Consider the following 26,134-nt stretch of genomic DNA (forward strand, 5'->3'; position numbering starts at 1 on the left):
ACTGTGTGTGTTTAAATACCATGTTTATTGTTTCAGGACTGAACCTGTGGATTTAACTGAGCAATACACATCGTTGTGTATTGCCAGTTGTCATTATTCTTTACTGTTGTCATCAGACTTTGGATTATAAATAACCATCATTTCACCAATACTTTGTCGTTTCTAATTGTTGTGCACTGCATCAACTCTACACCTGCACACTGCAAACCACTTTGCCACAGACCTTCACTCATATTTGACATATTTTTACAGATGGAAATACACCAAAAACATTCATGGATTCTATTGTACCGCTTGGAATAGACCTGACTCTGCACCTGACTTTAATTATGCCTTTATATTCACAGTTTTAATAAAATAAAATAAAAATATATATATATATATATATATATATATATATATATATATATATATATATATATATATATATAATTTTCTTTGTATGGTTGCAACACTTAATTAGATTTTGTATCAATAGACAGTACATCATTCCTAGTACTAATCTCACAGTGCAGTTGCATTACAAATATTTTATTTTACCTCCTTTGCTTGTCTCTAACCTGCCAAGGATAGTGTACATAAAATAAATCAACAACAGATTTTTTTTTTTTCTGTATCTAGTCTACTCTGTTGATTACCAGGAGATGCATTATGATCTGAATGTTCTTAGGTATCATGGTCAGTCAGTAAATCATCCCTTCGCATCAGCTTTCTGAAGTTGATGGTGATCAGAGTAACCCTGGGACAACTACTGTATTAGAAGACAGTACACACAATCTTTGTACCCATCATCTTATATATACATGATACGTGTCCTATGATACGAAGAATACATGTGGTTGCAGTTAACCTAATGGCGTATGTTAATGTTATTTGGCCTCAACAAAACCAGGAAAGCTGGAATAGAGAAAATCAGTTCAATATACTGTATCCAACTTTTAAGCTTGGTAAAACTTATGCGAATAAGAAAATATATCTGACAAACGTTATGGCAAACGGTTAAAGTTGACTTTTATTGCAGCGAAAGGTGGCTCTACCAAATATTAATGTGTGGGGCTTGAATACTTATGCAAGCAAGATATTTCAGTTTTATATTTTTCTTAAAAATATTTCCCAATATAAAACCAATGTCACCTTACAATAATTGATTTTGAATTGGTCAGGGGTCTGAATACTTTTGCAAGGCACTATAAATATACAGACATGCTCAAATGTGTTGGTACCCTTACAGCTCATTGAAATAATGTTTCATTCCTCCTGAAAAGTGATGCAATTAAAAGCTATTTTATCATGTATACTTGCATGCCTTTGGTATGTCATAGAATAAAGCAAAGAAGCTGTGAAAAGAGATGAATTATTGCTTATTCTACAAAGATATTCTAAAATGGCCTGGACACATTTGTTGGTACCCCTTAGAAAAGATAATAAATAATTGGATTATAGTGATATTTCAAACTAATTAGTTTCTTTAAATAGTATCACACATGTCTCCAATCTTGTAATCAGTCATTCAGCCTATTTAAATGGAGAAAAGTAGTCACTGTGCTGTTTGGTATCATTGTGTGCACCACACTGAACATGGACCAGAGAAAGCAAAGGAGAGAGTTGTCTGAGGAGATCAGAAAGAAAATAATAGACAAGCATGGTAAAGGTAAAGGCTACAAGACCATCTCCAAGCAGCTTGATGTTCCTGTGACAACAGTTGCAAATATTATTAAGAAGTTTAAGGTCCATGGAACTGTAGCCAACCTCCCTGGGCGCGGCCGCAAGAGGAAAATCGACCCCATATTGAACAGAAGGATAGTGCAAATGGTAGAAAAAGAACCAAGGATAACTGCCAAAGAGATACAAGCTGAACTCCAAGGTGAAGGTACGTCAGTTTCTGATCGCACCACCCGTCGCTTTTTGAGCGAAAGTGGGCTCCATGGAAGAAGACCCAGGAGGACTCCACTTTTGACAGAAAAACATAAAAAGCCAGACTGGAATTTGCTAAAATGCATATTGACAAGCCACAATCCTTCTGGGAGAATGTTCTTTGGACAGATGAGTCAAAACTGGAGCTTTTTGGCAAGTCACATCAGCTCTATGTTCACAGACGAAAAAATGAAGCTTTCAAAGAAAAGAACACCATACCTACAGTGAAACATGGAGGCGGCTCGGTTATGTTTTGGGGCTGCTTTGCTGCGCCTGGCACAGGGTGCCTTGAATCTGTGCAGGGCACAATGAAATCTCAAGACTATCAAGGCATTCTGGAGCGAAACGTACTGCCCAGTGTCAGAAAGCTCTGTCTCAGTCGCAGGTTATGGGTCCTCCAACAGGATAATGACCCAAAACACACAGCTAAAAGCACCCAAGAATGGCTAAGAACAAAACATTGGACTATTCTGAAGTGGCCTTCTATGAGTCCTGATCTGAATCCTATCGAACATCTATGGAAAGAGCTGAAACTTGCAGTCTGGAGAAGGCACCCATCAAACCTGAGACAGCTGGAGCAGTTTGCTCAGGAAGAGTGGGCCAAACTACCTGTTAACAGGTGCAGAAGTCTCACTGAGAGCTACAGAAAACGTTGGATTGCATTGATTGCCTCTAAAGATTGTGCAACAAGATATTAGGTTAGCGGTCCCATCATTTTTGTCCATGCCATTTTCATTTGTTTTATTATTTACAATATTATGTTTAATAAAAAATCAAAAGCAAAGTCTGATTTCTATTAAATATGGAATAAACAATGTTGGATGCCAATTACTTTTGTCAGTTTCAAGTTATTTCAGAGAAAATTAAGCATTCTTCATTTTTTGTGGAGGGGTACCAACAAATTTGAGCACGTCTGTGTGTATATATATATATATATATATATATATATATATATATATATATTAGCATCACGTACCAAAGCTGGGAAAGAGTGCCAAAGAGTCGGAGCCATGAAGCTAAACAAGCGTTCTCCAGGTGTGGTTGTTCAGTTTTAGTCCATGATCTGGAATGATAATTCCTATAAATGCCAATCTGTTATGGCAAACTCACATTGGTAATGGTAGTGGTGTCAGATACATCATACACGTTCTTGTTTGATGTATCTAGCACCACTACCACTAATGTTCTTATCTGATGTTCACTTCACATTACTATATATATATACAATACTATGAGAATGACACATAACTCTACCCTTACCTTGCTGTGGTACTGGTATGGACTTTACTCTCGAGTGACATCATGTGGCAGGAATCATAGGAAAACAATCAGAAACATTAAGCTATAAAGCAGAAACCATGCACAGATTTCAAATAAGGCATGTAAAACAGAGAAAAAAGTGATAAGCACACACATATCTGAGTTATCTTGTCTACACACTATGCCTAAGGTGCATGTATACTTAAACACTTATATAACAACACTATAATTATATGCACAATATACTGTACACAGGTATAGTTCATATTTGTTTAATATTTGCTTTTATTTTGACAGACTTCTAATAAGACTTACATTTACATTTTTTTGATTGCTTGCCTGCAAAATATGTGTTTGTGACACCCAAAAAGGATAGAGAGTAAAACAACTAAGGCTCATTTGGTTAATATGTTATATAACATATGGCTACACACACACACACACACACACACACACACACACACACACACACACACATATATATATATATATATAATTAGCTCAAAGAGCCAGCTGCCCAATGTTTCGATATGTTGTACATATCTTTGTCAAGGGATACTGTGTTTGAATCAAAACATTGGAGGTATTTATAGGTTTTATTGTTTATATTCAAATCCTTCTTTTGTTATTATTATTACTATGCTATTTGAGTGTTGGGATAATCAGTTGTAAGCAATAGAACAGATAGGAACAGTAGCCAGATGAAGGCATAATATGTACAAACGGCAAAAGCCACACACAGGTAACTGAAATAAATAATTTATACTCGGCTGTGTTCGTGTCTTTACGTCCTCATTAACATTCCTCCCTTGTCTGTGTTGCTGAAAGGAGAGCTCAAGTGAACGGTGAGAGGGAGAGCAGTGCTCTTGTGCGAGTGAAGGAAACTGAGATATAGTGAGGCAGCAGCTGCACGAAAAAACAAAAATCTGCATTAAATCATTTTTTCATTTTTTCACTTTTGGAACTGGAACTAGGACCTCCGAAAGCTCATCATCACAACAACAAAAAAAAAAAATCTCGGTGATCTTAAATTACGTCTCCAACATGCACAGGATCTAATACCTACAGCTTTGCCGAAAAAAAAAAACATTATTGTACGTTGGATGTGGTTATATTTTCTTTGGAAATGCAAGAGATTAAGCATTTATCTGTCTTCCTTGTTCCTGTTTTTTTGGGACTGGCGTTTGGTGGATCTTCCAGTGTACAAATTGGTAGGTAATTGATAGATAGATAGATAGATAGATAGATAGATAGATAGATAGATAGATAGATAGATAGATGGATAGATAGAAACCTCTTCAGCTCATAAACCGAGTTGAATTAACTTTCAGAGCATGCCGAGTCTTTAATTATGATTCTTTAAATCTAGAGGTGTTTGTTAGAAACTGGCAAAACATGTATTTTTCGTATGATGGTTCATTTACAAATGAAATACATGTTGTGTTTGTATGTTATTATTTATCAGATTACTAAAGCGTATTTTACTATTAATATATATATATATATATATATATATATATATATATATATATATATATATATATATATATATATATAAAGTTTGAGAAAAAGGAAAACTGCTGTGTACCAAAATGACCAATAAGAAAAAAGAAAAAAAGAAAAGGATTTTTAGGTACTTAAAAAGGTAGAATAATTGATTACAAATCAATTATTATACCTTTTTAAGTATCTGAAATATCCTCTTCTTTTTTTCTTTTTTTCTTTTTTCATATATATATATATATATATATATATATATATATATATATATATATATATATATATATATATCCATTGGTAGTCCTTAATACTGCTAGAGTAATATAATTTTCTTAAATTAACAATACTATGATCATCTAACCCCACAGTTCATATTTGATTTTGTTTATTTTTGCAGGGGGTTTATTTCCAAGGGGTGCAGATCAGGAATACAGTGCATTTCGAATAGGAATGGTTCAGTTCGCCACTCCTGAGTTTAGACTGACGCCCCATATTGACAATCTGGAAGTAGCAAACAGTTTTGCTGTCACCAATTGTTGTGAGTAAATATTTATTTTACGTAAGACTACAATATAATCGATTTACTTAGGTTGTGGGCGTGACTCATAAAATATGCCCTCATTACTGTTTAAAAAAATGACCAGTATCCTAACTTATCCATGTGGTTTGAAAATCAAACAAATTACAGAATTTTAATTATGCTATTTTAATTGTCATATTTTTCAAGACTGTCACTTTACTAGTGAATATGTCGTTTTACAGCTGTAGCCTCTCAATAGGGTAAAAGGTCCAACTTTTCCTAAATAAATCATTAATGTATTTAATACATCAAAAAAGTACTGCCGTCGTCAGTAGTTTTGTTATGCAAATCCTCCATGCAGGGTAATGATATCAGAAGATTATTTTATTAAATATATGCTGTCCCTGGGATTAAACGGTGAATTGAACAACTGTCTCAATTGAGAGATTACCATGGCGAGGTTTGTACTGTGTAAAGTGCTTTAAATTAGCATTTGTGATTTCTGAAATAAAGTGCTCATCATAACGATTAGGTTAAGGCCTGTACATCTATCGATTTGGGAAATGTAAATAACATCGAATGACTCAGGTTGAGAGCATGAGCAATTATGTTATCTCAAAATCAAAATTGTGCCTATTAATTTAATAATGTAATTGGCTTGCACAAATATGACTTACTAAAACAGTCATAGGCATTATTAAAATAAGGTTAACAAAATCTATCAGACTTTCTTTTTCTTTTCTTTTTTTTCTTTTACTTCTTTTTCCACATTTTCGGAATTATTAAATGTGATGATTAATATTAGCCTCGGTAGTCGTGGTGGGTTATTTTACGCAGTTTGAATGTTAAGACCAGTAATATGGTGTATGCATTGCTATCTTTTGTTGAAAAACAATGTAAAAAAAATGGCATTTCTTCTCGGCATGTGCAGTTAATTAAAAGTGGTGCTGGCCACAACAAACAGCGAAACACAGAGGTCCATAGATATTCCATCAAATGAACGTGATGTCTCTCGTCTGTGCTTTTATCTACCCCAGTGGTAGGCCATTTCCATTTTTAATCAAGTATTGTAGCTCTGCAGGATTCACTGCACCATGCCATTCTGACAAGGTGGTGCTGATTCATGCAAAAAGCTCTCTGATCTTGTCATTGTACAGTATTACTGAACAGCTGCGTTTTGGTAGCTGCAGCCAAATCATGTTAATTTTAAACTGACTTGTTATTTATTTGCACATGAGCTTGGGCCAGTTTTATCCTGATATGGCCATTAATGCATTGGTATTTTAAACTTTTGTTTACAGGTGCTGTCATCTTTTGTCATTTATATTGTAATTAGGCTATGCAGTTGCTTATATCTGGATGTATTATATTTGACCTGAAATTCAGTTGTATTGTTGGTATAGCTACTGTATATCCACTTATATAATTAAGCTGGATACAGTGTAGAACAATGTAGGATCCAGGTTCCAGGTTGTGAACTGCACAGGCATGTATGACCTACTTTAATATTTCCAGTCACTGTTAATGATTGTCAATCATTAGCTTAAATGAGCCATGCACTGCCTTTGCATCTGTTCCTTTTTTTTTGCAAGCTTATATAGACAGGTCGATTTAGCTTCCCAATGGCTTTAGCAACTACAAAAAAAAAAAAAAAATGATGCATGTGCATCATTTACAACCAAAAATATGAATAAAGGGGAATTGTGCATGCATAATAAAGCCCATTAATAGTTGTTGATATGATCGGTTAATAGTATTGTATGGTCAACCCCATATTTATTTATTTTTATTCCAGTTTATTGTGAGTCTTTGGGCAATTGCTAGGAAACAAAGGCTCATATCTCCCACTACTTCAGTCAGTCCACAAATATACCAGGTTGTATTCAGGAAGAAGAGAATATAGACATGTGTAGTTCCATGAGTAGATTATTTTGTCTATTCATTTCACCATAATTTATCAAAACTATCAATTAAAATGATACTGAAATGTGTGTGTGTGTGTGTGTGTGTGTGTGTGTGTGTGTGTGTGTGTGTGTATATATATATATATATATATGGTACATGTCCAGTAAAACTATGGTTTTTGAATAGCACTCAATTCATAGCCTTACAAAGGGATCTATTTTTCTATTCAATTAAATGTATATCAATTTATTTAAAAATGTACCATTTTTTTTTTTTTTTTTAATCATGAATCAGAAAAATTGTTTTAAAAAAGATGATAATGTATTATATGTTGATCAGGAAGATTCTGTTCAGCAATGGACCTGAATATTTTTCAAATCAATTAAGTCATAGATCTTGGTTCCATTGTATGTTTGAAGTTATAATGTGTACAAAATTCCATAAAAAAAAAAAAAATCAGTCTCATAGTCCCGGAAGAGGGGAAAGCACAGTGTCCATGGGGGTGGCCATGGTGGGATGTCCTCCACCCCCCACTTCTTCGTGGCCAGCAGCTCCCTCTTCCGGGGCTCCCGCCACATGCCATCCTGCCGCAAAAGTGCGGCTGAGGGAGCTGGTCTCCTGACCTCCCCCCCCCTTCTTCATGGCCGACAGTTCCCCTCCGTGGGGCTCTGACCACACAATCTCCTGCCACGAAAGTGAGGCTGGGGGAGCTGGTCTCCGGACCTCCCCCCCTTTCTTCATGGCTGGCAGCTCCCCTCCATGGGGCTCCGGCCACAGTGTAGTGACCCCAGGCGAAGCAGGATCCCTAGCGACCCCAGGCGAAGCAGGATCCTCGACGACCCCAGGCGACGGCAGCAGCAGCGGACCCTCGGGAGGCAACGGCAGCAGCAGCGGACCCTCGGGAGGCGACGGCAGCAGCAGCGGACCCTCGGGAGGCGACGGCAGCAGCAGCGGACCGTCGGGAGGGGAGCCCCTGGCCATGGAGGCGGCAGCGGGAGCTCCACTTCTCCCTCGTACCCTGTACCCTGTGCGGAACAAAAGGCAGCCCCAGGCGATGCGGAGCCACAGGCAGCCCCAGGCGATGCAGAGCCACAGTTAGCCCCAGGCGATGCAGAGCCACAGTTAGCCCCAGGCGATGCGGAGCCACAGGCAGCCCCAGGCGATGCAGAGCCACAGGCAGCCCTAGGCGATGCAGAGCCACAGGCAGCCCTAGGCGATGCGGGGCAACAGGCAGCCCTAGGCGATCCAGGTGTGGCATCCCTGAGCGGTGCGAGGCTGGCATCCTTGGGCGGTGCGAGGCTGGCATCCCCGAGCGATGGCAAACTGGCATCCCCGGGCAATGCACGACAGGGCAGCAGCGGTCCCTCAGGAGGCGATGGCGGCAGCGGACCCTTGGGAGGCGATTGCAGGAGGGGAGCCAGGACCAGCAGTGGGGCTAGGTTTGGCCCTCTTCTCAGCCGCTGCGACCCAGCGGTTTTCCCCCTTGCTCCTTTTAGCAGCCTGTGCAAGGGCAGCTGCGGACCGCCAGCCTTCTGTCCCGGTCCGTCCTGTCGTGAAGGGAGTGGCAGCTCCTGCTCCTCTCCCTGTGGTGGTGGTGATGGAGGCAGAGGCAGCTCCTGCTCCTCTCCCTCAGGTGGTGATGGTGGAGGCAGAGGCAGCTCCTGCTCCTCTCCCTCAGGTGGTGATGGTGGAGGCAGAGGCAGCTCCTGCTGCTCGGCTCATGGCGAAGGCGGCAGGGGCTCCTCCCCTTCTGGCTGCGAAGGCGGCAGGGGCTCCTCCCCTTCTGGCTGCGAAGGCGGCAGGGGCTCCTCCCCTTCTGGCTGCGAAGGCGGCAGGGGCTCCTCCCCTTCTGGCTGCGAAGGCGGCAGGGGCTCCTCCCCTTCTGGCTGCAGCCGTGAAACCAGCAGGCATGCTCCCTCTGCTGGTGGCGGCAATGGAGGCGACACGTTGTCCTCCTATGGAGGTGGAGGTGGCACCAGCAGGAACTCACCCTCTGCTGGCGGAGACGGGAGCGACACACAATCCTCCCAGGGCGGCGGAGGTGGAACCAGCAGGAACTCTTCCTCTGCTGGCGGAGGCGGGAGCGACACACAGTCCTCCCAGGGCGGTGGAGGTGGAACCAGCAGGAACTCTCCCTCTGCTGGCGGAGGTGGGAGCGACACACAGTCCTCCCAGGGCGGCGGAGGTGGAACCAGCAGGCATGCTCCCTCTGCTGGCAGGTACCTGGGCTGTGGATGTTCGGCCTTCCCCCTTTAGGGCTGTGGACGCACTGGCTCCTCCCTCTTGGGCTGTGGACGTTCGGCCTCCCCCCCCTTGGGCTATGGACGCACCGGCCTCCCTCTTGGGCTGTGGACGCTCGACCTCCTCCCTTTTGGGCTGTGGACGCACCGACACCTCCCTCTTGGGCTGTGGACGCTCAGTCTCCTCCCTCTTGGGCTGTGGACGCACGGACTCCCTCTCCAGGTCCGTGTCTTGGAAGACCTCCAGGCAATGGTGCTCCTCATGCCCGTACCGCATGCAGTTGGTGCACCACTCCTCTTCCCCTCGTTCCACCTTTCCTCTCTGCCTCCTCCTCCTCCTCACCTCTGTCCGTGTCCCTTCCTCCTGCCATATGGGGAAGGTGCCAGGGGAAATGTGCCATGGCTCCCCACAGTTGAAGCACCACTCCTCCCCCAACAGGCAGGTAAGGCAGACTTGCTGCGGCTTTTGCTGCTGCAGCGGCTGCTGTCTCCTCATCCTCCTCTTTCCTCTCATCTTTCTTCCTCACCCTCCTTTCTCCACACAATAAAAACGAAAAAAAAAAATGAAAAAGCTGCAGTACCCTCTTCTGCCTGCGTCAAGGAGGCGCTGGTGATCCCACTGCTGCCACCACGTGTAACAGGGTGGCTGGGTGGTGACGTCACGACAGAAGCAGGAACTACAAACACTGCAGTTTAAAACAAAAAGGCGGGTTTGCCGTTTTATTTAAGCAAAAACAAAAATAAATAAAATATTTAAACAAAAACACTGTGCTCGCAGAGCAAAATAAAAGGTTTAAATAAAACAAATCTCGAACACAAAATGCACGGTCAGGCTGGGCAACAGCCTTCACTGATCCGTTATCTTTTTTTATTTCTTTTCGTTTCCTCTCGCTCGCACTCTCGTTCCTCCTCTCGAACACCCCACACCGAGCTGGAGAGCTGCAGGCTTTTTATATCGTGGCCGAGGGGTTTAACTAGCTTGTAATTAATTATTCTATTACCCCTCGGCCACAATCTGCACAAGTTTTCTAATTATTTTGTGGAGGGGCTTCCCATCCAAGTTACAAAATAATAAACAAAACGGCCACGCTGTCATCTAAACATAATAATTATAATAAATAAACAATACAAAATAAACACAGGGGCGGAGGGGGAAATCCTGTTCTAAAATAAAATAAACAAATCAACACTGTACAGGGCTCCTCGCCCTGTTACAGCCACAAATATATTTCCCTACATACATTGTTATGTTGTAAATCTTTTTCTATGGGATTACTGGATGATTTAGTATTGACAGCGCAAAAAAGACCTTAAAACAGAAATGAAAATAATTTCAATCCATATTTACTGACTTAAAAAGTAATGTTTATTCAATATCTTTTAAAAAAACATTATTTACCCAGGATATACCCTTGAGATGAGTGATATCATTTCCCAATAATTTGAACTAAGGGCTGGTTCTCAGGTTGAATATGGGCTAGTCCAGCTTTAAAAAAACATGTGTTCCTAGTGCCTGTAAAACATGTGGAGCTGCTACTGGTATAAGGGTCCTTAGAACATGTGGTTACTGAAAGATTTATAGCTATTGGCTACAGGCATTATAGTGGTGTATTTGCTAATAAACTGACACTTATTAAACACCCTAAGGAAGAAAGAATATCTGTTTGTGCATTTGGTGAGGCTACTCTTAATCTCTTCGGAAGATTTGGTACAACATCCTTGTTTCCTTATAAGTACATAGAGCTGTCGACCTCAAGGGGCTTTCATAAAAGTCACACAGGGTTTGATGGATAAATGTAGTTTTGCAAAGATTATACATTTACACAGAATATGACTGCTTCTGTTGCTTTGTTGTCAGTAGTGTGTTGCTCCAACCTGCAAACCTTTAAAAGCTTTTTCTTTTATTATTATTAAATCACTAGATGGCAGTCAGGTACCCTGCACTTATATCAAGATTTGATGTGTTTGTATGACGTGTGCAGTACACCCACGTTTAAAAAACAGTCCTGAGTACATATACATGTTAATACACAAGCCCAGTAGACTGCCATGTTTGTTAACTTATATTCCTGTTCCAACAAATATTTAAGAGAAAAAAGACACCAGTATGTGCTACATGTTTTTTCAATGATACTGATATCTTATACTATTCATACGCTTACGTCTCCCTACTGTATATCTATTGACTGTTTGCATTAACAGTTAACTAAAACTTCAGTCAATGGCTAACTGCATATGATGCCAGTAAAATACCTTTCATACCATACAAAATAAAGCAATAACCATTTTACTTCAAGATTATATTCAAAATAGATTTCTGCACATTTCGTAAATCTGCATTCTGGCCACACATCTTTGAGGACCATTGATATGCAGTCTTTTTTTAATTGTATGTACTGTGTAAGATTCCCTGTACTTATGGAACACACTGTATTACTAGATTGTAACACATCTTATAAAGTAGGTTTGGCTGCATGCGGATGACCTAGGGCCCAACTTAATTACCATTTAGGTTCATGCAATTAAAACAGTGAATGTGGATCAATTTATATTTAAATCCAATTAACCAGATTGTATTTTACTCAGTGTTTCTTTCTAGCTAAACAAATATTGAATTAGGTACCTGACCCACATAGGCCTTTTTTTTTATTGTAGATGCATTTGATTTGGATGACCTGTTGCTCTATGTACAATGTAGTCATTTTATTGGAGCAATCATTATATAAGAATTGAAGACATACAATTGAAAAAGTTAGCACTACTTTTCCAGAATATTGAGTAAAATTCATAAATAAAATGTCTATCCAAGACTACCATTTTCTGGTAAGTATGTCTTATACCCCTTTTACACTGACACACCCGACCCGTGAGGGTCCCAGGCAATATACCTGACCCGAACCAACCTGTACCATGAAACTCCGGCCCGATAATATATCTGAAGCAGGCCGTCGGCGGGGTTACTGACTCTCGTCATGACGCTGGTGCATCTTGACTGTTGATCTGTAACCTTATTGCTTTTGCTTTTATTTTATATGTTTGTTTTTTTCTTTTTTTCAGTGTATACTGTCGTTGAAGTTGTCTTTTCACAGATTAACAATGGTAAAACTGAATTATTACAGATTTGTACCGGAATTTTTAAAAAATATATATTTTCACTAAAAGGGAATCTCCATACATTAACAGTTTGTAATTATTTACCGAGCAAGTCAATGTTGTAATTTAACTTGGGCCCTTCTGTTAAGTATTAAACAGAAATAATGAAACTCCTTTAATTTACGTTAGATAAGACATATGGCTTTAATGTCACTTTATAAATAAGTTAATCGTAAATAAAATAACACCGAAAACTAAGGACCATCTTTGCATAGAGCTATAATAATCAACATATTCAAGCATGATTTCATGGTTATTTTTTATTATCATTATTACTAATTTTAGGCTAGAAAGATCATACTGCATGCAAATGTTTGAATGACAAAGCATGAGTGTGACAGGGTCTTCCTCGTGTCACGCGTGTGGGTAGCCGCTGTTCAAGCATACAGAGAGACAGAGGTGGTGTTGTTGAAAACGCCGGCACAGGCGCGCAGGTTTTATTCACAAACAAAGAAACACAAAACGAAAGTAAAATAAAGATGGTCATGTGACGTTACCAGCGATGGTAACGCACAGAGGACTAGTACATCAAGCTGTACAAAAAGTGCAAAATAAAACATAATCCCACAAACTATAAATCAAAGGTGCCGTGAAAACGGCAGGCCTTGCAGCAGCCCTGAACCATCTCCCGCGGATGTTTTTAACCTGACGGACACTCGATCAAGACCCGCCCACCTGCTGATTGAGGTCCAGCCCAGCCAATCACCTGCTGCCCTTCCCCTCAACCAAGCCTAGCAGGCAGCAAGTCTCAATCGAGCGTCCGTCTGTAAACAATAATTCAATTAAACAAATCAGCTCCCAAAATGACACAAAATAAACCCATTCCACATACAAATTATATAACCAACACTAAATACACACGTGCAGGGCACTCGCCCTGCTACATATCTCCCTCCTTAGGATGAACCCTAAGGGTTCATCCGACAACACCATTATTTAATATTACGATCATCACATTACAAATTTACACTAACCGACATCTTACAAAACCCACGCAGTCTAAAAAAAAAAAAAAAAAAAAAATACTATATATCTACTCCCCATCCCCCCAATTTTTTTTTTTTTTTTTTTTTTTTTTAAATCCTATTCTAACACATATGGGCGGGTGGGAGGGAACATTAGAGCCCAGTCAGCCTCAACCAACCACCAGACAGCTAACTGGCTCCAATGTTAATCCCCACAATTATAGCTACACTTTATCATGCACTATTATTTACCATCATTAATCATTTATCAATATTCCCATCACCACAAGTATCACTATAAATTTAACCATAATCCTTATTACTATTACCTTCACCATACACATCACTAGTTTACTATTATCATTATAATTGATCATCATTATTATCACTATTTAACTATCATCATTTAACCTTCATTTATCATTCCTATAATTACCATTACTAACATCACTACAATAATCATCTCACATTATCAATAACTAACTATCATTTATCCAATAAATCATTTCACAATAATCAACTAACATTTATAACTATTCACCAACACTTATTCTCACCCCTGGGCTTCTATGCGGGGGCGCCCATTCAACCCCGCTTACCCCCTAAACCCAGTGTCCCTTCACGGGGCTCCACTTCGAAGGATTGCCCCGCCTCCTTCTGAGACGATCTCCCACGAACGACAGGTCCTCCTTCGCTGACGCTCGGCAGGCAGTTCCTCCCGCTGGCTTCCCGGGCAGGCAGTCTCTCCGGCTCCTCCCTTGCCAGCTTCCAGGACCGGAACTCCTCCTTCTGCAGCTCTCGGGGACGGACCCTCCTTGGCCTCTCTGGCGTTCGGGATCTCTCGGCTCCATTAAGGACAGCGGCTCCATCCATCTCCTTCCGCAGCCCCTCAGGGTTACCTGCGGTCTGCCCTTGTCCCCCCCCAAAAATTTCAGGGGTTTGCTCCTCCTGTCTCTCCGTAGCCATCTAGCCTTGCTTCGGCAGGATGCAGCGGAATCCCCTTCCGACACCATATGTGACAGGGTCTTCCTCGTGTCACGCGTGTGGGTAGCCGCTGTTCAAGCATACAGAGAGACAGAGGTGGTGTTGTTGAAAACGCCGGCACAGGCGCGCAGGTTTTATTCACAAACAAAGAAACACAAAACAAAAGTAAAATAAAGATGGTCATGTGACGTTACCAGCGATGGTAACGCACAGAGGACTAGTACATCAAGCTGTACAAAAAGTGCAAAATAAAACACAATCCCACAAACTATAAATCAAAGGTGCCGTGAAAATGGCAGGCCTTGCAGCAGCCCTGAACCATCTCCCGCGGATGTTTTTAACCTGACGGACACTCGATCAAGACCCGCCCACCTGCTGATTGAGGTCCAGCCCAGCCAATCACCTGCTGCCCTTCCCCTCAACCAAGCCTAGCAGGCAGCAAGTCTCAATCGAGCGTCCGTCTGTAAACAATAATTCAATTAAACAAATCAGCTCCCAAAATGACACAAAATAAACCCATTCCACATACAAATTATATAACCAACACTAAATACACACGTGCAGGGCACTCGCCCTGCTACAATGAGGAAAAAAAAACATTACATTTTTTGCCATATGCCTCCTCTATCCTCTGTGACTCGGCACGTTCATTACGCGTGACGTCATTTGGTTGGCTCGGCTCTTCAGTGTAAAAGCAACTCAAGGTACCCGAGCCGTACCAGACTCACTGGGCTAGGTACTGGCTCGGCTGGGGTGTGCCAGTGTAAAAGGGGCATTACAATACTGTGTAAACATCTAAATAATACCAATTAAATTTTTTTTTTAATTATTATTTAATTACAAGGAATTGCTATATTTTTGTTTTTACATTTCCAAATAGTACAGTAGCTATTGGTATGTTTTGGGTTAGGATTAGGATTACAGTTTGTTTTGGGCAATAAAATGAAATAACACACAATTAATATAATTAATAATGACTGGTAATATTGCCCAGTAAACATAAAACTACTGCTCATAATGCATTATGGATGGATGCAAGACTTGTGATCATTTTAAACACTTACCCATTCTATGATTTTCAGTGATGAATACCGAGACCTCCTCTATCCATATTATGTTTTAGCAAACATCACAAATCAATTTTTAATCACTCTGATAACCATGTTACCATGAAAGTGCATCATTAGCACTACAGAGTGCTGAGTAGAATTACTCTATGAAATATTTATCTCCTGTGCATGTGATTTACTTTGAAGCATTAAAGTCATAATAAAGAGATTATTGCCAGATTATTTAAATTAAGAATTCATATTGTATTAATGAGACAAGGTGTGCAGGACAGTTAGGAGTTAGGGGTCTGTCCATAGCATGCCTGCTTAAAAGACATTTGCTATTTGATTTTTTTCACTTTGACATCTAATGTAATGTTAATTTGTGAAGCGCTGTTTTTATACTGTTTAACGTTGAAAATAAAAGCACATTTTTCAAGGTAAAAGTTTGAATAATATATTAAATCATGCCAAAATAAAGTTCAGTTTATATTTATTTTTTCATCAAAAGATTAGTCTTACATAACTGACTTCAGTAATGGAAATGTTTCCAGGAATGCTGTAATAAATATTTCGTGTTTTAATTGGATTAATTGGGTCTCTACTAAATGATGTCAGTGATTTTTAGAGGTGTTTGCAGAAAATGGAAATTGTGTATGTGTATGATGGAAAGGGTCAAACACTACTTAAGAATAGATTAGATTCATAGATATAACCCAGAGGTAGCATAAAAAACTAGCTTAATGTTACAACTCAGCTTTTTTTGTATAAGCTTTCAGCCAAAATGTAAAGCCATATTCAGAGAGAACACAAGTTCACAGACTTTTGAATTCATGTGTAGTTCATGTTGCAAAGGTTTACCACTTTTATTCCCAACTGCAAACTCACTTTCTTTGGACAAAAAGCCTCACCAAGGAAGTGTTATGCTTGGTTCACAGTGATAAAACCGTTATACATAAATCTGTCTGACCTACAATGTCACAATTCTCTTGACAGAAGGAATTTTACCATCCCCCTTCTAAGAGCTTAATTTCTATTTAGGAGAATCTGTTGGTTAGCATGGAAGGATTTAAAGATATGGACTTTAAGCATGACAAACGATGAAACAGAACTACACTTATAAACCTCCTTGTATACCCCCTTTTATTAATGTTCTGTTCTTTTTTTGCCAATTTCGTTTTGTCCGTTTAATCAGCAACTTTAATGGCAGCTAACAGCGCACTGTATTTTATACTACGCAATATAACAATTTTGCTGCTTGGCTTTAAACATTAAAGCCTGTATAATTTTGTGTTGAAAAAAAAAAGCAGCAGTTTACAGTATCTGTTTCAAAGAAATAGACTCTACAGGCTATGTTTATCTTGAATGCTTCATGTCCAAGGTGATATTTAATGCTTCATGTCCAGATGGTGGTCTGTGTAGGAAGCTGACTGGTATGTCAAAATCCTTCTTGGGTGTCCTGAATAAAAGGAGAATGATAGAATGGACATGCATGAAACACTCCCACCCCTAAATAAGATATTGCGTGGTAGACATTTCAGGGGCATGTCCGGTACAGAGAGTTATATTTATATATTCTCATATATATAAGGCAGTGCTGATAGTACAATGGAGAGGCTGGATTAAAAGCAGATCCAGAACATGACTTTATAAAAAATCGACAGTATACTACAGTGCTCCAGATATTTTTTTTCTGTCAGCAGTAATCACTCCCAGAATTTTGTCAGCAGGAGTTATTTTAAATTTCCCACAAACTGCAGCAGTGCAGTTTTGTGATAATAAAATAAGTCAGGGTTTACCCTGGCTTTTATATTTTTGTAGTCTTTTGTAGACTAATCCTTTGAATAAACTTTAGTCACTCCTGGTATAGAATCCTCAAGGGGCTTGTCACCCTGTTTTTATTCTGTACCTTAAATTACTATAAACAGATACATTGTAACATAACAACAAAATGTATTTCGTTTGCTTATTTTGCAACTTTTGTAGTGGTTTTGCAATATAAAACATTGCACTAAAACAGAAAATATCAATATAATTTGTATAGCTCTATAGTGATTTTCATGGAAAAAAAAAATCACATACGTTTTCAGGTTCCCCTTCTCAAATAAAAGGTGTAGTCCATTACAGTTGTTACAAGGGAGGAACTAATTTTTTTTTTTTTAATGGAGTGTGTGGTATAGACTAGTAGTGTAACAGTCCCATTACTTTCTTATCATACATGGTTGTGTACTGGCAAAATCTGTATTTCTTTAGACTCTTCCACAGATAAAATTAAAGTTTCTAATTATATACTTGTATACCATTTACTCTGAACAATACACATGCAAATATATGGCACAATATACTGTAATTTGTTTCAACTTTGCAAAAACACTGCGATACAGTCAACCATACCCTGCACTATTTATCACTGCAACAAGAAAACCGTGTTGTGTATGACACGTTTAAACTTTTTTATTTATTTATTTATTGATTTTTAACTCAGGTTGCCTAATTTCAGGCTGGCATTTTCAGGTTCTTCAACATTACAATTGGCATGCTTAAAATAAAATACGAGTCGAAATTTTCTTTGTGACGTTTTTTAGAAAGTGCGAACTGCCTGCATTATTTTTTCTTCTGCGTGACACGTGTGTTTACCGTGTGAGAGAGACAGAGAGAATGATTTGTAACCTAAATGTGCACTGCAGCACCAATAGAAACTTCTGGAGGTTGAAAAACGCATATTTCATCAGTTCTGTTGTGTGAATTGCGCAGATCTGTGCAGAACTTCAGAAATCTGCTCTGCAAGAACGCACTCATTAATTTCTGTACTGCCGTTAAAGCGACAGGGGTCCTATTTGTTTTTCCACGTCTGTAAAACAAATCCTCAATTTTTTTGGGAGGTCGTAAATGGCTGTTTTTTAGTCGGGAATTATCTGGAGCACTGTACTACATAATGAGAAACACCTGTCTTGAGTAGATTATACCTTAAGTAATACAGTAAATACAGGATAGATACCACAGTTTTAAATATCCTAATTCTTTTATATTGTATTGTATTATAATGTATATAGTTTCATGTAACCCCATTTACAAACTGTATTACAGTTCAGTATGTACTATCATAGAGCTGCGTGTCAAACCGAATGTAATAAACCTTGGTGCCAGACTGCTATTGGCAGTCTCAGAGTTAATTCTGGTGATCTAAATAAGTCACTCGAATAGTTAATGGTTAAATAAAGAATGATAGTGCAATAAGCAAAGCTGCTCGACTCCAATCTTTAGAGCGTCTAGCGATGTAGGTATATCTCAGTGACTGGTGGATGGTGAGATGTCAAGAGTCATTTTGAGCAGACTTCGGGGTAAAAAAAAATTAAAAATAACTACTGCATTTGGAACCTCCAGCACCTGGAACCTAATTGTAAGACTATTAGTTTGGGGAAAAAAACAGGTTTATTTGGTAACCATTTTTTTAAGGATCTCTTATGAATTCATGGAAGCCTTATAAGGGATGTTATGGACTGTGAAAGACAGTTTGTTAATTGTGACAGGCTATTACAATAGTATGTTAATAAACTAAAATGTCTTTGTAATAGCCATCAACAACTTTAATAACAAGTTTATGGCTGTTGTATGAATTGATCCTTAAAGAGCAATTTTGTAGGGCACTGAAATATCACAGTTATCTTGATTAATGTATTGTTGTAGTTGTTTGAATCACTTTTGTTTAGAATTATATCATTTTCAGTCATCGCATCCTAGTGACTTTTTAACAGTCTGAAGTTAAAAGCACCTTAGTGGCTTCTGTAGAGCTCTCAAGCACCTCTTTTAAAGGCCTGGCACACCGGAGTGTAGCCATTAACCTGTCCCCCTGCCAGAATGGATTGCTTATATAAACAAGGGGCAGTGCTGAAGGAGGACACATGCAAGGATGTGTACTTAAGAGTGCTTCAAACTTTAAAAATGTTACCAGGGTGTGATAACTGAGACAGAAAAGTACATCTAAACAAGAAGAAGAATACATTTGTTAAGACTCATATCTATTCCAAATTGCAGTTTATACTAAAATGGAATTTTACTTCATGCTTAAGTACATCTGCACTACCTTTGATTTTTGTACGTATTTAATGTTGTTGAATTATGGGGGTCCTCAAATGTGGGTCCGGAGTGACTGTTAGCACAGTCAATCAATTTTTTTCACAAGCATATACAAACTCCAGCAAGTATCAATCTATCTTTCCTCCTATGATGAGGTTTTAACCAGTCACAGGCCAGGATTTCCAATCACTATATATATATATATATATATATATATATAGAGAGAGAGAGAGAGAGAGAGAGAGAGAGAGAGAGAGAGAGAGAGAGAGAGAGAGAGAGAGAGAGAGAGAGAGAGAGAGAGAGAGAGAGAGATATTAGGGCTGTCAATCGATTAATATTTTTGATCGGTTAATTTATGGACATTAGTTGAATAAATCGGTAGATTCCATGCACATTTTTAATAAAGGTAATACTAAAAAATCAATTGAATCACAAAATAAATAAATAAATAAGCCCAAGGAATTTGGTCTTTTTAAAAGCATTTTTATTATTATTTTTTATTTTAGTAAATGGAACACATTTTCACAGAACATCGGTTGTTTACATAGCTACGTACTTGGCTTCCTCCTTGTACTTCTGCATCTAGCAGAACCTGAGGCACCGAAGAGATTAACCCTTTGCGGTCCATTGTCGGACTGGGTCCGACATTGCAATTATTCCTCACAGGTCCTTTGTCGGACTGGGTCCGACATCATTATAGCAACGCAATAAACGGGTGTTTAGTCGTTTTTTCTCCGGAAAAAGCCGAGAAAACCATTCAATTGCCGAGTGGTAGCGACAGGAGCCGAGACAAGTCGGAAAAAAAAAAAAAAAAAAAAAAAAAGGCGTATTTCATGAATAGTCATACATGGTATCAGGTATCAGATAATGGGCGTCCATAATAAACAAGCTGGCTAAGTGCGTCAGCGCACTGAGACTATCATGGACATTTGCAGAGCTTTTTTCAGATGTTATAGTAATAAAATAATGACTTGGATCGCATTATTGATGAGTTTGGTGATAAAACGAGTGATCTGGAGATGATCGATCGGTATGTACTAAATTATTATTATTATTATTATTTATTTCTTACACAGCTGAACGCTATAGCAAACAAAAGGCTGGGGAGGGGCTGGAGATGCCTAGTGTGTGCTTTGTTGATATGCAGGGCCATTTAAACCCGTTTGACTGTGAAAAAAAATACTTTTAAACAGCGCGTATAAAATTAACTGCGCGTGTGAAAATTAATTAGACCTGGCGTGCCTGACGCGCGATTAATAAATGGACCGCAAAGGGTTAAGCCTTTCGGAATCTTGTTACAGGTACCAGAGAATACTGTGGCTATTGACAAGTGATTGCTTAACATGCTGTTGTAGTCAGAAGTCAGAGAAAGTAATTCCACATAATTACTTCTATTTAAAGAATTGGTGCCTTCGTCAGTTCTGGTATTTCAGGTGTATACCAATTTTTTTTCTGAGAAAGTTCTTGAAAATTGATTTGTAACCAAAACTACCACAATGTCTCCGTTGTCCTATGGCATTTTTATGTTTATCTATGTCCCGCCTCTGCTCACTAATGATTGGACAGCTGTAAAACCGGGGCAGATCTTTGACTTTCCCATTGAACATAGCATGGAGCAATTCAGAACTAAAAAGTGCTCGTCATTATCGCAGCTTTGAATATGAGATGCAAAATCTACAATGTCAGCAACATTAGTTATTCATCAGAAAATACATTTTTACAGTCCTCAAAATGATTGTGTTGGTAATAACTGATCAACAAGTTACAAAGTACTGGCATCATATGTAGATTTTTGGAAATTATTTGATGAAGATAATTTGATGTTTTTTGTCATTTGTTTGTGCAGTCATGAAATAATTTAAGATTATTATTATTATTATTATTATTATTATTATTATTATTATTATTATTATTATTTATTCATTTTTAAAACCTGCTTTAAGGATAGCAGCACCATAATTAACAATTAACATTGGGGCTCCCGAGTGGCGCATCCAGTAAAGGCGCTCCTCGCAGGATGTGCTCCTATAGCCTGGAGATCGCTGGTTCGAATCCAGGCTATGTCACAGCTGACCGTGACCGAGAGTTCCTAGGGGGCGGCGCACAATTGGCTAAGCGCTGCCCGGGTAGGGAGGGCTTAGGTCGGCAGGGGAATCCACGGCTCACCGCGCATCAGCGACCTCTGTGGCCGATAGGGCGCCTGTGGCTCTGCAGCGGAGCCGCCAGATCTGTGTTGTCCTCCGGCACTATAGGTCTGGTAGCATTGCTGTGGATCTGCAGTGCGAAAAATGACGGCTTGGAAGGAGCACGTTTCGGAGGACGCGTGTTCCAGCCTCCGTTTCCTGAGTCGGCGGGGGGGTTGCGAGCGGTGAGCCGGGGATACAGATAATAATTGAGCATGCTAAATTGGGGTGAAAACCGGGGTAAAAATAATTGGCGACAACTAAATTTATAAAAAACAAAAAAAAAAACAAAAAAAAAAAAACAATTAACATTAGCAATCAGCCAAGGGATGATTGATCGTTTAAAGGGGTTCTTGGAACGACCCCATAAGCAAATGGTTCTTCTCAGATGTTTGCGTTGTGACTTTTGATTAGCATTATATAGTCCCTGTCTTGGTGGTCTCCTTCTGTATAATCATTATATAACAGTATTATATAACAGCATGAGATAGACAGTCAGTAGTACAAAAAAAGTATAACAAATAAATAATACAATAAGCATTAGAACTCTGTAATATCTTATGATTTGGTGTGTTTAAAGTTATGGATGACTCCATAGCCAGTAACTATGATATGTTATCCTCTGAAGATAACAAATAGTACTGTATGAGCTCTTCAGTGTTCATACTCCAGCAAACCACAATGACATTCTGTCGCACTCAATTTGATTGCTATTAAACAAAGAGCCTTGCACTGTACTATTGCACTACTATTATGTCATTGTTGATATAACGGTGTAATCCTAACTTGCTGCACCCTTGTTCATATTGTATTTTAGTGGTATTATTTGCACTTACTGTAAACTATACTGTATTATATATTATATTAAGCTTGCATTGTAACCATAAGTCCTGTAACACCTGCAAGATTACAACTGATATCCCATCATGAATTTCTTCTTAAAGGCGTACAGCCTATATACATGAACCCCCAATATCTCTGACAAGCATTTGGGTATACACTTTTACGATATCACAACAAAATGATTTTTTTTTTTTTTAGTGAATATGTTTAGCTATTAATTATGTACTATATATCGCCTTACAGTATGAAAATCCGACAAAAAATGGACAATGATAATACACAAAAATAATCTTAATATTTTTTAATAAATGTGGCCGGCGCAAATATAGTATTAGGCGGTGGATCGTGCTGGTCGACGGTTTATTTTGTAAACCCTGGATTACTAGCCACTTTTATACAACAAGCACTGAATAACGTTTTCATATTCGGTGGTTCAGTGATCATGTTAGACTATATCTTACATTCATTGAACTCAAACGACAGAAACACCGGGTTGAATCTTACTGTTCCAAATTACACTGCGTTGCTAAGCAGAGTTTGACCTAAGGAAAGTAATTCTCCAGGGCTGGAAATAAGATTCTCATTGCATAGCAGTTTGACCCATTCCTGGTTTTACAAGGAGTTTAATAAGACTCACCTGAGCTTGTTGACTACTGTATACACTGTGGCTAATCAAGCACATATTAAAACCTGGAATGGGTGAAACTGCAGTGCAATAGGAGTCTTATTTCCATTTCTGTTCTCCGATATCAGATATTAAATACAGGTTTAAACATTTTCTTTCCCATTATTGTCCTTATTCGTGAAATAACTATAGTACTGAATGTTCATGGTGTATTCTCTGGAAATAGAAGGCTTTATTGAAATATATTAAACACATCCTTGTAAGATGGACAGAGCATATTCCAATGCAGTCATGTAATCTGACATCTAGACTTGGTTTTAATGAACTTGATGCACAAATTAATTTAAAAAGTAGATGAGTGTATTGAGATCTTCTATTTAATACATTTGAATACTAAACACTGTTAATCCATTGATCATGAGAGATACAAATACATTTCTGCAAACTCAAAACATATTGTGGCAGCCAAAGAGTAACTTATAGAACCTTTCAGCACATGTCAACTATCTGTTTTACATATATCCAGAGAACCAATTAGAACAACTCAGACTAAAACATTTTAAAACTCCTCTGGCGGTGCCATTTGTTCACAACGAACATCTGAATTTAAAATGATTGGGTTTCAAGTGCTGAACAAATCGCCTGAAACCTAATATTCATTAGAACAAAACTACACTCACTGAGTCATGAAAACCTGCTTCTATCAACTACAATTAGCTTTGCACATAAGTGTAAAGTGTGAAGACCTACCAGAGACCACTGTTAGCCTGGACAGAGGCTAGTTGTCAGAGGACCCGCAGCTGTATTATTGTGCACAGTAGCAATCGTAGCCAGTCTACACTATAAAGCATATTAATAAACATGGTAAACCAGGGTCAGTTATGGTTAATACATGGTCAAAATACCATGGTAAACTTGTGTAAAGGTGGAAAGACACGGAAAGCAATCTTAATCAAGCATGCCATACACCCATACCATTCCAATCCAGTAGATTTAAATCTGTCACCTAGGTAATTGGATTGATCTTAAAGATGATTCTGAATGTTCTACTGTAGCTCATTGGCTGTGGTATTATGCTAAGTCATCTCTTTCAATGCAACTGTGCATTGTTGTAAATTGACAGAACAGCAATACTAATTTCTGTTTATTTCATCCTATGGATGACCCTGATATCCTGCTAAAGATGGTTAGTTGCCGAGTTTGCAAAAAAGGGCAGTTGACTGATGGCCCAGATAATGAGTCGATGATATTCAAGATGTTTGATATTTACTTACCAGATATTGGGAAACACATTTTATTTTTTTATTTTTTATTTTTATTTTTTAAATTTAGTCGTCGCCAATTTTTTACCTCGGTTTTCTCCTCAATTTAGCATGCCCAATTATTATCTGTATCCTCGGCTCACCGCTCGCAACCCCCTCCGCCAACTCGGGAAACGGAGGCTGGAACACGCGTCCTCCGAAAAGTGCTCCTGCCAAGCCGTCATTTTTCGCACTGCAGATCCACAGCAATGCCACCAGACCTATAGTGCTGGAGGACAACACAGATCTGACGGCTCCAGAACTGCAGAACCTATCGGCCTGAGGGGTCACTGATGCGCGGTGAGCCGTGGATTCCCCTGCCGACCTAAGCCCTCCATACCCGGGCAGCGCTCAGCCAATTGTGCACCGCCCCCTAGGAACTCTCGGTCACGGTCGGCTGTGACATAGCCTGGATTTGAACCTGCGATCTCCAGGCTATAGGGCACATCCTCCATTTGGACTGACTCAGTCCAAACCATTCATCATTCACCCAATAGAATTGGCTGAATACATTAAGGCACAAAGCAGCCGATATCTTTAAAATGGACTGGCATGGCATAAATTACTATTCCTAATCCATTTCCAAAATTACAATCTACAGTAATCATATTTAAAAATTGTTATATTCAAAAAACAAATGAAACAGTTTCAATACAAGATTATATAAACGTGAACAAACTAAGTAGATGAAAGATGTACAGATGCTAAGATATTTTTTTTTTTTTACTCCTCGAAATATGAACTTTGACATATATATATTCCTAATTTAATAATAAAGAAAAAAAGGCTGTTCTGTGGCAGCCACCCTCTTGCTGCTATTTTTTTTCTTCTTACCCTGGAGCAGGTCACCAGCCATCAAAGCAATGGAAGAAATAACTATTGCTGTTTCAGTATCCACCTTGACAGTTGACATTTATAGTCTGCTAATTAAATAATCAAAATTATTTTCTCTCTTTTAAAATTGGGATTTTGATTGTCTGATTTGGCGCCACCAGTCTCCTCAAGTCTCCCCTGGTGTGCCATGCAGTGGCCTGAAACCTAGTCTCCTGAAACCAAGTTTCAAGCCACAAAGTGGCTTTGTGTTCCATCAGCTTTAGAGTTGCAGGATGTAGTGGCGAGGAGTCTTCTTCAGGACGAAGATACATAGGGCGCTTCCTAGTCCAAGAATCCAAGTCCAAAAGAACAGTCTAAGATAAAGAGAACAGGTCCATCCTTGTTTCACCAGGTGTCACACTTCTTAACCCTTTATAGTAAGAACATTGTATATTGTCTTCCAGACAGACATTCTTAATTAAAATATAAGAGTCAGCTTTGTTTGTTTAGACAACTGGCAAGTCCGCACAGCAGGTAATCTAAACAATTCCCCAATTTACATCTTTATGATCCTGTTACCAATATCTAGTACTTTGAAGTAGATTTATCAAGAATGTTTTGGGGGAAGGAAGACAAAACTAGCATCACAGCATCTCAAGTCTCCTGGATTAAGAATTGAAATGTCATTTACCAAGTACATGCAATTTATAACTACAAATTTCTCCCACACCAGGAGCACTTTTAAAGGTAAAATAAAATTGCCTTACCTTAAATATATAATAAGACAAAGAATTTGAATAAT

At 39.0% G+C, this 26,134-nt stretch overlaps 1 protein-coding gene across 7 annotated transcripts in view; it reads left to right on the forward strand.

The window, feature by feature from the left end:
• Nucleotides 1-3,898: 3,898 nt before the first annotated feature.
• LOC117408841 (glutamate receptor 2) overlaps nucleotides 3,899-26,134 on the forward strand; it is an 82,579-nt gene continuing 60,343 nt past the window's right edge. Inside the window, exons 1-2 of one of the 7 annotated variants that reach the window (XR_009309065.1) lie at nucleotides 3,899-4,385; nucleotides 5,072-5,212. Coding sequence is in view for 6 of the 7 variants with exons in the window: in XM_059002354.1 (XP_058858337.1) it covers nucleotides 4,301-4,385; nucleotides 5,072-5,212 (226 nt within the window). In the remaining variant the exon portion in view is untranslated. The remainder of the gene's footprint in view (nucleotides 4,386-5,071; nucleotides 5,213-26,134) is intronic. The other 6 variants (XM_059002354.1, XM_034014189.3, XM_034014192.3 and 3 more) reach the window with 6 other exon arrangements.

Source organism: Acipenser ruthenus, chromosome 2 (genome assembly GCF_902713425.1).
Source record: "Acipenser ruthenus chromosome 2, fAciRut3.2 maternal haplotype, whole genome shotgun sequence".
NCBI lineage: Eukaryota > Metazoa > Chordata > Actinopteri > Acipenseriformes > Acipenseridae > Acipenser > Acipenser ruthenus.